The sequence below is a fragment of the Hippoglossus stenolepis genome, chromosome 8 (assembly GCF_022539355.2).
Source record: "Hippoglossus stenolepis isolate QCI-W04-F060 chromosome 8, HSTE1.2, whole genome shotgun sequence".
Classification (NCBI taxonomy): Eukaryota; Metazoa; Chordata; class Actinopteri; order Pleuronectiformes; family Pleuronectidae; genus Hippoglossus; species Hippoglossus stenolepis.
In genome coordinates, this window is record NC_061490.1 from 19,694,375 (window position 1) to 19,706,722 (window position 12,348).

The 12,348-nt window shown below is 40.2% G+C and overlaps 1 protein-coding gene across 1 annotated transcript; it reads right to left on the minus strand.

The window, feature by feature from the left end:
• Window positions 1–695: 695 nt before the first annotated feature.
• Window positions 696–10,635, minus strand: LOC118113817 (CTP synthase 1). Its single transcript, XM_035163838.2, has 18 exons — window positions 10,331–10,635; window positions 9,351–9,531; window positions 8,473–8,643; window positions 8,177–8,277; window positions 7,378–7,494; window positions 7,056–7,139; window positions 6,786–6,866; window positions 6,431–6,585; window positions 5,974–6,106; window positions 5,689–5,777; window positions 4,606–4,700; window positions 3,453–3,515; window positions 3,278–3,321; window positions 3,086–3,182; window positions 2,940–2,995; window positions 2,647–2,743; window positions 2,334–2,478; window positions 696–2,080 (listed from the first exon to the last, which is right to left on the minus strand). Exons 2-18 carry the CDS (start codon window positions 9,514–9,516, stop codon window positions 2,005–2,007), a joined length of 1,770 nt encoding a protein of 589 aa, XP_035019729.1. The 5' UTR covers window positions 9,517–9,531; window positions 10,331–10,635; the 3' UTR covers window positions 696–2,004.
• Between the last annotated feature and the right edge of the window lie 1,713 nt (window positions 10,636–12,348).

Below are 12,348 nucleotides of genomic sequence, written 5' to 3' on the forward strand. Positions count from 1 at the left end.
CTCTCCTTCCACATCCTGAACAACACAATGAAAAGCCTTTGTTAAGAAATGCTGCTTCAGCTCAGGATTCACCTAAAATGAGGAGGGGATTCAGAAGCCTCAACTCCCTGAAATATGTATAAGCTGAATAACAGTTGTAGAATATAAATCAGTTTTCCTTTAAAATTTAAAATTGAATTGATAAAATAGTCAGTCAAGAGGCTTTAAAGTCATATTTTCAATCAATATTCTACAATGGATAATTGTGAATTTCAAAAAACACATGTGGACCATGACAGCACTTCCACATTGATTAACCTTTTATCTTGATTGCTACCACAAAACAACAGTTTTATGTTTAAGTAAAGAACTTTAAGCTAAGTATCATCAGCATCTGACTGGTTGGTACGTTCATTCATTGCTGAACTGTGATACAGTGACTATTACAGCCTCTAGGGCAGTGGAAACCCCACAGTTAGAAGGGATTAAGACGTTTAGTTTTGTAAAGACACAAAACAAACCAGACAGACACCTCAAGTGATTCTACTGCCAAAGAAAAGATGCACAAAGCTACACCATAAGGGAAAGTAAAGGCTGTAATGAAGGGGGCTGGGTGTGATCTATGCATTAATCTATAGTTTTTCTGTCACAGTCAGTGACAGAAAGCAGAACTTACCAAGATTCGCAGCTCAACTTAAATGAAGGCGAGACTGTCATGAGAAATAAAACATTTATTTATTGAGGATAAATGCACATATTCCTTTCACACAGGCATCAGAACCTCATAAATATAAAAATATGCTTTTCCTTTCTCACATTTGGGTCACCGACACATAATGGCAGGAATAATTTAACAGGATTCCTAAGCAAAAATGTAACTTGGGGGCTTGATGCCTCCCAATTACATTTGGCTGCTACTGATGCTTTGAGATCAAATTTAGGTCAGATTTCTGTTTTCATATGCCAAACCAGTTCTGTTGACTCAAGGTTCCCCTGAAGTTGGCCAGATTCTGAGGTGACTGGATCAGTAGATTTCACATTAAAAAGCGGAGGGTCATATGAGGCAGTAGAAGGCAAGTGAGTCAGAAAACAATATTTGTTAATGTCAGCAGCTCAAAGGTTCCAAACAAAAGCAGGAAGTCATGCAACCAGAGCCAGTGACTCAGGGAATACAAACTAATTACAACACAAGTTTGCCTACAACAACTTGCATGCGGAAACGAAATTCCAGCACCCTTGTGATATTAAAACTTAAAACATCTCACCTCATTACAACAGGGAAATGCATTCATCCCACAACATTGTGGTCCTGTTCCGTGAACAGATTTGCTTGGAATAGCACGTAAAGTTGTAGTATTTAGAACAAAATATAAGATCATCTCAAACCAGAATAACACGTAGTTTACAGTGTTGTGTACTAACCCTGAGGGCACATTAAATACAATTGTGTGAGAGAAAAACAAACATTTCTGAGAGGAAAACAGATCAGTACCTCCACTTGTCAGAAAACACAAACGAAATATCTCCTATGAATTTCACATAAAACCGCGTTAAGTCGGTTTCGTTTCAGTTTTTCATTTATAGAACGAACACTCCAACAAAAAACAGATTGCAGAGCCCCTGACTCCAACCATAGCCATTTGTCACTGTTGCTAGGTCTTCTCTATCTAACCGGAAAATACATTGTCCATTTCCTTATGTGTTTGAACAAACATACTGATAAAACTGATATAATTCATTATTTCATTATTTATACCATTTCCCCATTTTCTTTATAGTTTCTCTACAAAGTCCATATTTGGTTTTACTATAATCCCTGTCAGCATTTCATTTCAGTTTTTTGCTTATCGCAGCCACTCTGAAGCACAAACAGAGATACCAGCAAAACAACCCTTCAACTGCACACCAGCGCTGATTTAGCGCTAAAACTATGAAAGCCAAACACATATTTTGGTTCATAACGTTGTTTAGGGGCAGACCAGCTTCGTATTGATTTTCTTCAATGACAGAAACACAACTCTACCACTACAAAGAGGGGAACCTCAGCTCTGACATCTCCACTTCAGGAGAGCTGCTGCCGCTGCGGTCGCTGTAGGTGTCCCTGAAATGAAAGACACAATGAGTGTTACAGCAGTAACACATGACAGGGACGACTTTGATGTGGTTGTTGGTGCAATGGTGGTGTTACAGTGTCATGAAAAACACTGATATAACTTGCATGCTTGCAGTAGTGGGAAAAACAGAATAGAAGTGTATCTGTGAGAACTAAGAGCTAAGGACTGATGGAGACTGACGATACACAAGATTTCATTTGAATCTTTGGGGCGATAGCACTGTGCCGTGTGGGAGCTCACCGTGGAGAAAGGCGACAGCCCTTGGCCATGTAGCCCTGGAGTTTTCCTGCAGCAGCCAGCAGGAGACCAAAGTATGGAGGAGAGGGTTTGATGGGTCTGGAGGTGAACTCTGGATGATACTGCACTCCAACGAAGTAACAGTGTCCTGAAACAAAACCCACACGAGGATCAATACATGTTTTGATCTCCACTTTAGTCCTCATGCGCCACAGTCAGTGTGTGACTAAACAGAAGAAATAATTGTATATCAACACCAAAGCGAGTTTAAACAGATAACATCAACAGCATGCGGAGGCTTGTTTTTCTCACTCACCTTCCAATTCAATGACCTCCATTCTCTCTCCTTCCACATCCTGACCAACAAAAATAAAACCCTTTTTCTCAAAATGCTGCTTCAGCTCAGGATTCACCTAAAATGAGAAGAGATGATTCAGGATAGGTTTTAAGACTAATAAAGAGATTTTATAATACAAAACATAAAGTTTAAAAGGGAGCCTCAACTCCCTGAAATATGCATTAGCTGAATAACAGTTGTAGAATATACATTTGTTTTCCTTTAAAAATAAAATTGAGAAAAAAGATTTAAAGTCTTATTTTCATCTCTACCTCAAATCTGTGTCTGTGCCGCTCCTCAACATAATCGAAACCTCCGTACAGTTTTTCTGCAAAAATGAATTAAAAGAGTCATTAGAAACACAATCGTTGGAAATCAACAGTCAACAGTCTACCACTAATTTAATGTAGACACATACTCAGTACACTGGTGTTGGACTTGAAAATCGTCCGCCTCTTCCCCAACCTCATAGTCCCACCCATCTGCCCTGGGTTGTGCTCCGGCATGTCAATCACCTGCCCCAGATCAAACATTAAACGGATATTAAAACCGTTCTGTTGAAAGACTGAAAATGAAATGATGAGAGGACAGCACCAGAAATACAACCTACCACGGGGTATTTGGAGTCAGGGTTGAATTCGGTGGAGTTTGCATCTGAAAAAGAAACTCGTCTCAGCTCAGTTGAACTTGTGATCAGTTCTAAAGCTCTTTAATCACTAAATTAGAAACCATAGGAACTAAATGTTCCTTGAATGTTTGTCCAGCTGAACTGTGCAATCACTCACCTTCCCATCCAAGAACGTTGCGGGCAAACTCGCACACAGCCAGCTGCATGCCCAAGCATACTCCTGCACAAAACAAGACCAGCAGGATTCTTGCATAATGAGAGGTAATGTAAGGACTCATAAATAAAAGAAAGACTCTAACAAGATCCCTACTGTGCAAACCGCTTGCATGGATAATGTTACTGTCTTTGCATATTATTATACTGCGCCTATTATACTGCATTAAAAGTAGTCCTCTGCGACCTTTATGACCCTGTGATGACCCGGCATTAAAATCTGTCTCAGGTGATCGGATCACAAGTAAAAGTGTGAACTCAAGACACCTTGAGGACGCATTTAAGATCCAGTCACTCAGGCCACATTTGAAGGGTTCACATTCTTTTTGCAGTGTGAATACAAATGTGTCCTGGGCCACATTGAGGGATCACCTGCTCAGCCGACGTCCTCATCTGTTCACAATAAACCAAATATTTTTTAACTTAAGTATTTCATATACATTGATTTATCCGTGGCCAGTGCCACATTTTCAACATTGACCGCCACATATTGATTTTGGCTGCTCACAGTTCACTGATTCGATCACTTTTCATTATTTGTAGCTTTGGCAAGTCACAGTTCTCTGGCAGACTGAAGCAGAGTTTTCTTAAAGATTTCTCTTAATTTTGCTGAAGTCATTTTACCCTTCATAAAGCCTCCAGGGGCTTGTTCAGTAAAATATCCCTACAGCATCTTGCAGCCATGCAGGTGACAGGCATTGAATTTATTATGCAACTATTAAATCCTCTGGGCTACACCAGTGATGGATGAGTGTGACAAAGTGGTTCATTGGTTATATAATCAAAAATATTTTATTTTATCTTGAACTACACTTAATATTAATCAAGGAGGCTTGTTGTGACTTTTCTGCCAAAAACTGAACAACATCGACTCTGATTCCGCCAAGTTAAACAATAAAACATGACAGTCCAAAGCAGAAGATACTTTACGTTGGTTGTTTAATTCACAAACATTGACACTGCAATGAAAATATGAAGCAGAATCTTAAACAGGCCAAAGTTTGATTTATGTCTAGTCTGCATTTGGTTTATTTAAAAGCCTGCATTATGAAATAATGCAGTATTTATAAGACAAAGTAGTTCTGAGTTTCTCTTACCCAGGAACGGCTTATTCTGCTTCCTCGCCCAGCTAATAGCCAGCATCTTTCCTTCTGTCCCTCTCACACCGAAACCTCCTGGTACCAACACACCACTGTGGGAGGAAGAAAGTATTGACAGCTTGAGTTTATCCTCTAAAGAAATTCAAGGTTATTTTTTTGAGGAAACAGTAAACAACACAGTCTCTCAGAATTGTAATAGAACATAGATACACACAGGTGAGAAGCTTGAGTTCATGTCCAAATCAATAATAAGAATGGGGGGGAAATCTGATCTCAGTGACTTTGACTGTGGCTTGATTGTTGGTGCCAGATGAGCTGGTTTTGAGTATTTTTAAAACTGCTCCTCTCCTTGGGTTTTACAGTGAAAATCCCAGGAGACAGTGATGTGAAAAACAAACAAACAAAAAAAAAGACATCCTGAGAGTGGCAGCTCTTGTTGATGAGGTCAGAGACTCTGGTTGGAGCTGAAAGTAAAGCTCCTATAACTCATATTTACAATGTGTTCAGAGGAAAAGCATCTCACAATGCACAACATGTGAAATCGTCAGATAGGCTACAACAGAATACCACATATGGTCCCACTCCTGTGAAGCCAAGAATGGAAATCAAAGTGGACACAGAATCAATAAAACCACAGCAGAAGACTGTAAAATGTAGTCCAATGTAATGTGGTCTAATGAAACAGGATTTCTGCTGAGGCACACAGGCGGTATGGTCAGAATTCTGTGTCAACATCTTGAATCCATGGACCCAACATGACTGGTGTCAACAGTAGAGACACTTTTTGAGATGTTGTGGGTCAGAAATTAATTCTGAATATCTAATCATAGTAGGACACACTGGTTATCACAGCATACTTCTGTTGTCTTGCCAACAAACAGCCTTATATAACACGATTAAGCACAGAGGACCTCAGAAACCATTTCACTGAGGCGTGAAAGCACTGGGCATGACAGCGCTCGACTGTCATTTAGCATGAGTAACAATGTATCACCAGTAAAGCTTCATATCAATAGCTGTAAAATGTTCATATCCTCCGAGCCGATTGGCAGCCGTGCTCTCCCCGGTGAGTCTACTCACTCAGAGCTGCAGAGTTTTTGCCAGGCCTCGTGATATTTCACTGGTTCGTCTTGCAGAGTCGTAGTCTCCAGGTCTGCAGAGTCTATGTACTATAATAACAACAAACAGAACATTTGGAGGGAGATCAGTCAGCATCACAGCCAGCAGACAAAAAGACAACACAAATACAGTCACATGTGAGGCACTATTCCAGTTCTCTAACAACAGAGAACCCCAACTACAAAGCAGTGATACCGAATCCAGAAATCCATGTACAAAACTTAAAAGCGTGAAATGTTTTCCTACCTTGACCTCCAGCTTGTGATTTATTGCCAGGGCTGAGTGCTCAAGGGCCTTAATAACTGAAGTGTAGGAGTCCGATAACTTTGTGTACTTGCCCACAAGGGCGATGGAGACATGCTCCAGGAGACGGTCAGATCTAAGATAAAAAGGAAGATGATTCACGGCACTGACCTGGTGCGTTATTTGATCATTACCTCACAGCTACTTCATGAACAATTTAATGTTCATTAGATTTTACCTCCACTTCCTCTGTGCTGTAGTGACTGAGGAACACTTGTCTGTCAGAGCTCAACTTTTCTTTGAATTCTAACTAAATTCCTGGAGGTAACAAATTGTCTCTTTGGTTAAACAGACTGTTCCGTAAGTAAAAAACTGAATATATTTGAGTCAATATTCTCACTTTCTTTGAGCTAGACACAAACTTAGAAAAAAGCTACGTGCCGAAGACAAACTTCCTGACCTGTCGGCCATCTCCTTCCACTTTGTGAGCATCTTTCTGGGCCTCATTATCTCCACAGGCAGGTTCAGCCGCTGACAGAAGTAGCTGACGACGCCCTGTTCCTCCAGCAGCAGAGGCACTCTGTAGACCGAGGACACATCCTGGACACAGACCACCTGGAAACAGGGATCCAACTTGTATCTTGATTTTGAATTGAGATTACGGCTGATAAACAAATACACAAAATAATTGACTTCGGACAATTGCCAACATGTTTCAGGCAAGCAACCTTCATTTCATGTTCTTATTCATAACAGATGTTGACATGTTACTCTACACACATCTCAAATGAGGTTGTGGGTTATTATCACAGTACCTGTGTGGGCTCTACATGACAGAACATGGAGATCTTCTCCTTCACGGCATTTTGTAGGGGTGATGTACAGCGGCACATGATCTGTCAAAAATGAGGGCTCATTTCTTAAACATATTTCACAGCAGGACCAAGGTACAGACTCAAAGATTTATATCCAAACACTTTGCTTGTCAACACAATGACATGAAAATAAATGACTGATTCCTCTGCACATTAAAAAGGGAAATATGGATGGACCAACTTTAAGAACAAATTGGAAATCAAACTCACCAAGTCTGGAGACAGGCCGAGCCCTCTGAGCTCTCGGACACTGTTCTGGGTTGGTTTGGATTTCTGTTCTCCTGTGGTGCTGGGCTATGGAAACAAATGTAAACAAGCAAACCATATTACCACACATTAAATCAGTATTACTTTAATTAAATTAGAAACTAAGTAAATGGGTGGTGCTGGTTTTACTGTTACTTATATACTTCAATTCAAAACAGGAACAAAAATATAAAAATACATAAATCTGACAAGGTCATTCTGTAAATATCCTGCTGTCTGTGTTATTTGGGGATTAATACATAATGTATGCGTCTGTGTGCCGTACCTGTGGTACCAAGCTGACGTGGATGTTGCAGAAGTTTTCCCTCTTCACCTTGAACTGGAACTGTCTGAAGGCCTCGATGAAGGGCATGCTCTCGATGTCCCCCACTGTGCCTCCCAGCTGTTGACACACAAACACAAGCTTAGAACACAGAACTGCATGCATGGATACACCGTTTGGTTCTCAGCACACTCAGAGACTTGGCAGGTACAGACGGCCATCAGCTGCACTGAGCCCATAATACTGTCGGAGCTGCTTTTGATGCATGCCGTATAAAAGAGGCAGTGCTGGAGGCAGTGTAATAATTTAACTTGGTTTATGAGGATTTGACTGGTAAAATACCAGATGAAATGCCACAGCAGCACGTATTGTCAAACAAACACTTGATTTAAACCACTACCGAGATTGGTTTTAGCTTTTTGACAGAATAAAAACACCCTGTGGATTTTCTTTCTTATAGAATTGAAACAGAGCGAGGTTTGCACAAGTGGGTAATTTCAGACTCCTCTCCTCAACAAAAGCCTTTTTAAATTCCTAAATTTTTGAAAATGTTCGCTTCACTGACGCGTCCCCATTTGCCAAATGGTGCCAGTAATTGTATTGCCTGATGCATCACACTTGATTTCATTTCTGATTGAAAACCTTCTCAGTTCCTTGTTAATGTACAAGAACAAAATGCGCTGGTCCCAAATGAGCTCAGATTGGCCCATGAGGGCTGTTGAAATATGACACTGCTCACAAACACGGTGTTTTCAGCGTGTTTTCTCACCCAATACAAAATTCATCTTGACCACAAACGTACTTCTATGACACAAACTTGTGGCTCCACACCGTCCTCATCTACTGAGATCCTGGCCTGCTTCATTACCCACTCCTGGATGGCATCTGTGATGTGGGGTACCACTAAGAAAAGAATTAAAAATGCACTGTAGACACTTTTTGTCCAAAATATACATATAAAAACACAAATGTTGTGTTGTATGTGCTGATACATTACCAATATAAATAACAATTAATTTAGTTGGCCATGCACTTGCATTTTAAATCTCTTTTCACCATTAAACAGTAACCAACCAGGTAAACACAGTCGTCTCTAACCTTGTACAGTCTTGCCGAGGTAGTCTCCCCTCCTCTCCTTGTTGATCACCGACTGGTAGATCTTTCCGGTGGTGAGGTTGTTGTCTCTGGTGAGACGAATGTCCAGGAAACGCTCATAATTCCCCAAGTCCAGATCCACCTCCCCGCCATCGTCAAGAACAAATACTTCACCTGCACGACACAGGAAATATAGAAATATATCATAGAGTTAGTGAAACTGAAAACCACACGACAATCACTACTGTGCAGACTTGGGCTCCGGATGATGTCAGTATCCAGGACATTTTTGTATAACAGGAGAAAGTGGATACATGTCGTCCATCTTTATATATAGTCTAAGGACATAACGTATATCCATTGTATGGAAACAGCTTTCCTGATACCACTCAACGGAGAGTGGTCCGTCTCCCCACTGGAACACCATGCTCCCTTTCAGCATCAAATATTAAGTGCAAGACTCAAGCACATATTACAAATTCAAATTTCTAAGCTTTATGCAATTCATTTCTTTCTAATTCATTATCTTGGGAAATCTTTTCTTCCATCAGAGAATTCTTTACAATCTCTGGGTGAGCGCCAGCGCGTCCAAGGAAAGGACTGATAAAGACGACCTGAAGTTCTCGCCATCACCAGAACATTGTTTTTCGTACTCAAAGTACAGACAGTAGAGACACGCACTGTCAATGTGGGACCCCACTAACGGCTATAAATCATTGATGTTCCTTCTTCAAATTTTCTCATTATCTCATGTGTGTTGTGAGGCGTCAAATTAAATCTCTGAAAGACTTGAACTTTATTCAACAGAAATTGCCACCACCCACAGGATTTAAAAAAAAAAAAAACAGAAACTAAAACAAAAACAACCTTGTTAAACCCACCGTGTTCATATGGTGAAAAGGTGCCAGCATCGATGTTGATGTAGGGGTCGATTTTGATGGCTGTCACGTGGAGGCCGCAGGACTTGAGGATTGTTCCCACGCTGCTGGCGATGATGCCCTTCCCGATACCCGATATGACGCCTCCCGTCACGAGGATGTACTTCATGGTGGCTTGTGACGACTAAACACAGACAAAAATGTTTTAAAGAAAAATGCACTGCTCCTTTATGTGTCCAACACAACCTGTACAACCACATGTGAGAGGCCGAGCTGATGCAATACAGATAATAAGCAGTGTGCTGTATTACTATTACTTCTACTACTATAACATGTATGCAGAGGTATTTCTCACTTCATTACTATCGTATAGAGTTTTTAAATGTATAACTGAGTCAACTTAACAGAAGTAAACAAGTTAAATTCGTGCCCTTAAAAAAAACTGGCAGGTGGGCGCCATGTTTGTTGACATGTGGGTCTACTCATGCAACACGATGACAGGGAAGTAAATCTGATCAAATCGAAAATAAACTGAGAGTGGAGGAGTGAAGCGTGGTTTTGATTTCATATTACACACGTCACGAGACCAAACGGCGGGAAAGAGCGAGGACGTAAAAACAAAAACAGGAAGAGGCTCGTGTCAGCCTCCTGAGTTATTATTACACAGCGACATTTTACATTTCTGACGCCAGTGTTTGTTGACTTGGTCTAAGCATTGAATACAGACGTTTAAAAAAAGCTGCCACACTGGAGACTTTAGCCTCGCGTTGTTTAGCTTATATAGCTCCTCAAATCATCTGTTTTCCCTAAACTGAGCGTTGACATCGCGTTGACATCGCGTTGTTTAGTCGAGACTTATATTGTAGCTTGTGCTGAGCTAGCCGTCATGTCCCAGTCCACTGACTCTGCAGCATCTCCAGCTGTAAACACAGTCGTCGCAGCACGAAACGTGGACTGATCCAACACCCAGAACACGAACTCACCAAACGGCTGCAGAGAAGCTGGAGTCAAACTGCGAAGCCACCGGCTGGTGTTTGTATTAATAACTTCAACGAGTTCTTCCTCTTCTTCTTATTTACGAAGCATCAGACACGTGTGGGACACAGACTCCTCATGTGCTCCTGCTCAAAACACCTTGTTTCCTTCCGTTTCACCCGGGGGAGGAAATGTTCCCTCTCCTTTACCTGTCAGGCAGCCAACAGTCCCCCGTCCCTATCGGTTCAACAAATCAGGTAGATGGAATCAGTGTTGCGTTGCCTGGCAGTTTGCCTGTCAAACCAAACGCAGGGGGCAGAAATCCCGGTCAGAGCTATGTGGTCGCCGTATGACGTCACACACACAGGAGTGAATCATGTGTTTCAAGGTCAGTGAATGTTTGTTTGAAAAATAATACAAAATACAAAGTCAAGAATAAAATAAACAATGTTCATACTTATTGAAACACAATCATTTGTTCATGTTATTAGGTTCATGCACAACAAATGTCTCTGCCCTGACTTTTATCAGGTATATAATCAATATCATCACATCGGCTCATCACTCATATGATTTATAAAGTAACAATAACAGAATTGCAGAATTAGATGTAAGGATATCAAGATTATGTAGTAAAATTAAATGTTTGTATTATCTATAAAGTAACAGATAAGACACACATTTTATTTTACTACATAACTAAAAATATTTTTGATATTTTTGCATCTAATTCTGCAACCTGCTTTTCTTCTTCCCTTGATTAATAAAAACAAAAAAATTATAAAAAAACAATACAAATATTACATTATATAATATAGTATAGTATAGTATAATATCATATCGTATCATATCATATCATATTATATAATAAAATAATAATATTAATAATAATAATAATAAAATTAAAAATAAAAATTATAATAATATAAGATTATTCTTTAGTCCCACTGTAAAATGTGCAATACTACAGCAGCAAGGGCAGTCAACAATTATCAGTAAAGTAGGAAGTAACATGCAATACTTATAGAAACTAATATATACAGTGTAAACCTATTATGTACAGTGTGAGCATACGTCAGGTTAAATTAATTGCACATGAACCAACATAAACATGAATATTGCACAGTTCAGAGAGTTAGACCTAATTTAATGTGCATGATTATAATAATCATCATCATATGAATAATAATCATAATGTTATAGTTTCACGGTACTCAGACTTAATTTGAAAGACTAGAGATAAAAACATACAAATGTAACATCATTGAACATCTGACGCATGATCTCAGCACCAGGTGGCGTATGTGTTCCATGAAGCCTTATTCACTGTAAATCTAGGCTAAATTGAGCATTGACATGCAGAGGATTATTCACAAACAATGAACTCAGTGAATTTACGGCACCAGGCTTCAGATATAACAACATGGAGATTAATAGCACACAGGCACCCTCGTATTTCTGGGTCTAGAGCAGCGGTTGCCTGAAAACTCTATTTAGACAGTTGCACTGGATGTTAAAGTTTCCATCTACTCGGTGTCGTGCTGCTCCACTTTTGCTGCGGGTAATGGGAGTAGTGATTCTAATTCATTTCTGTCCATGATCTTGATCTAATTAAAGAGCTCATCCCTGCCACCTCATTTTCATAAGCTGTTCCTTTCAATTACATCTGACAAGTGAACACAGACACACATTAACCTCCAGCATGAAGCGGCGCTGTGCTGCTTCCCTCCATCTCTCCAACAGAGAGGACAATCCGAACGTAATTCCACGTCTCCCGGCCTTGAAGCACATCAGTGGATGACAGCTCGTGGCATTACTCACTCACACATGCATGTTTGTGATACAGATGACAGGTTAGTGTCATGCATGTTTTGCAACGTGTGTTTGGTCATACACCACCTCAACAGTTACACCAGTAACCGGTTTGTATGCTGTGGTTGATTTGTGTATGACTGACTGGGACAGCACATCCTAATTTTGTACCTTTTTACCACAAAAACTGAGAGAAAACCAGTGAGTCTGCAGA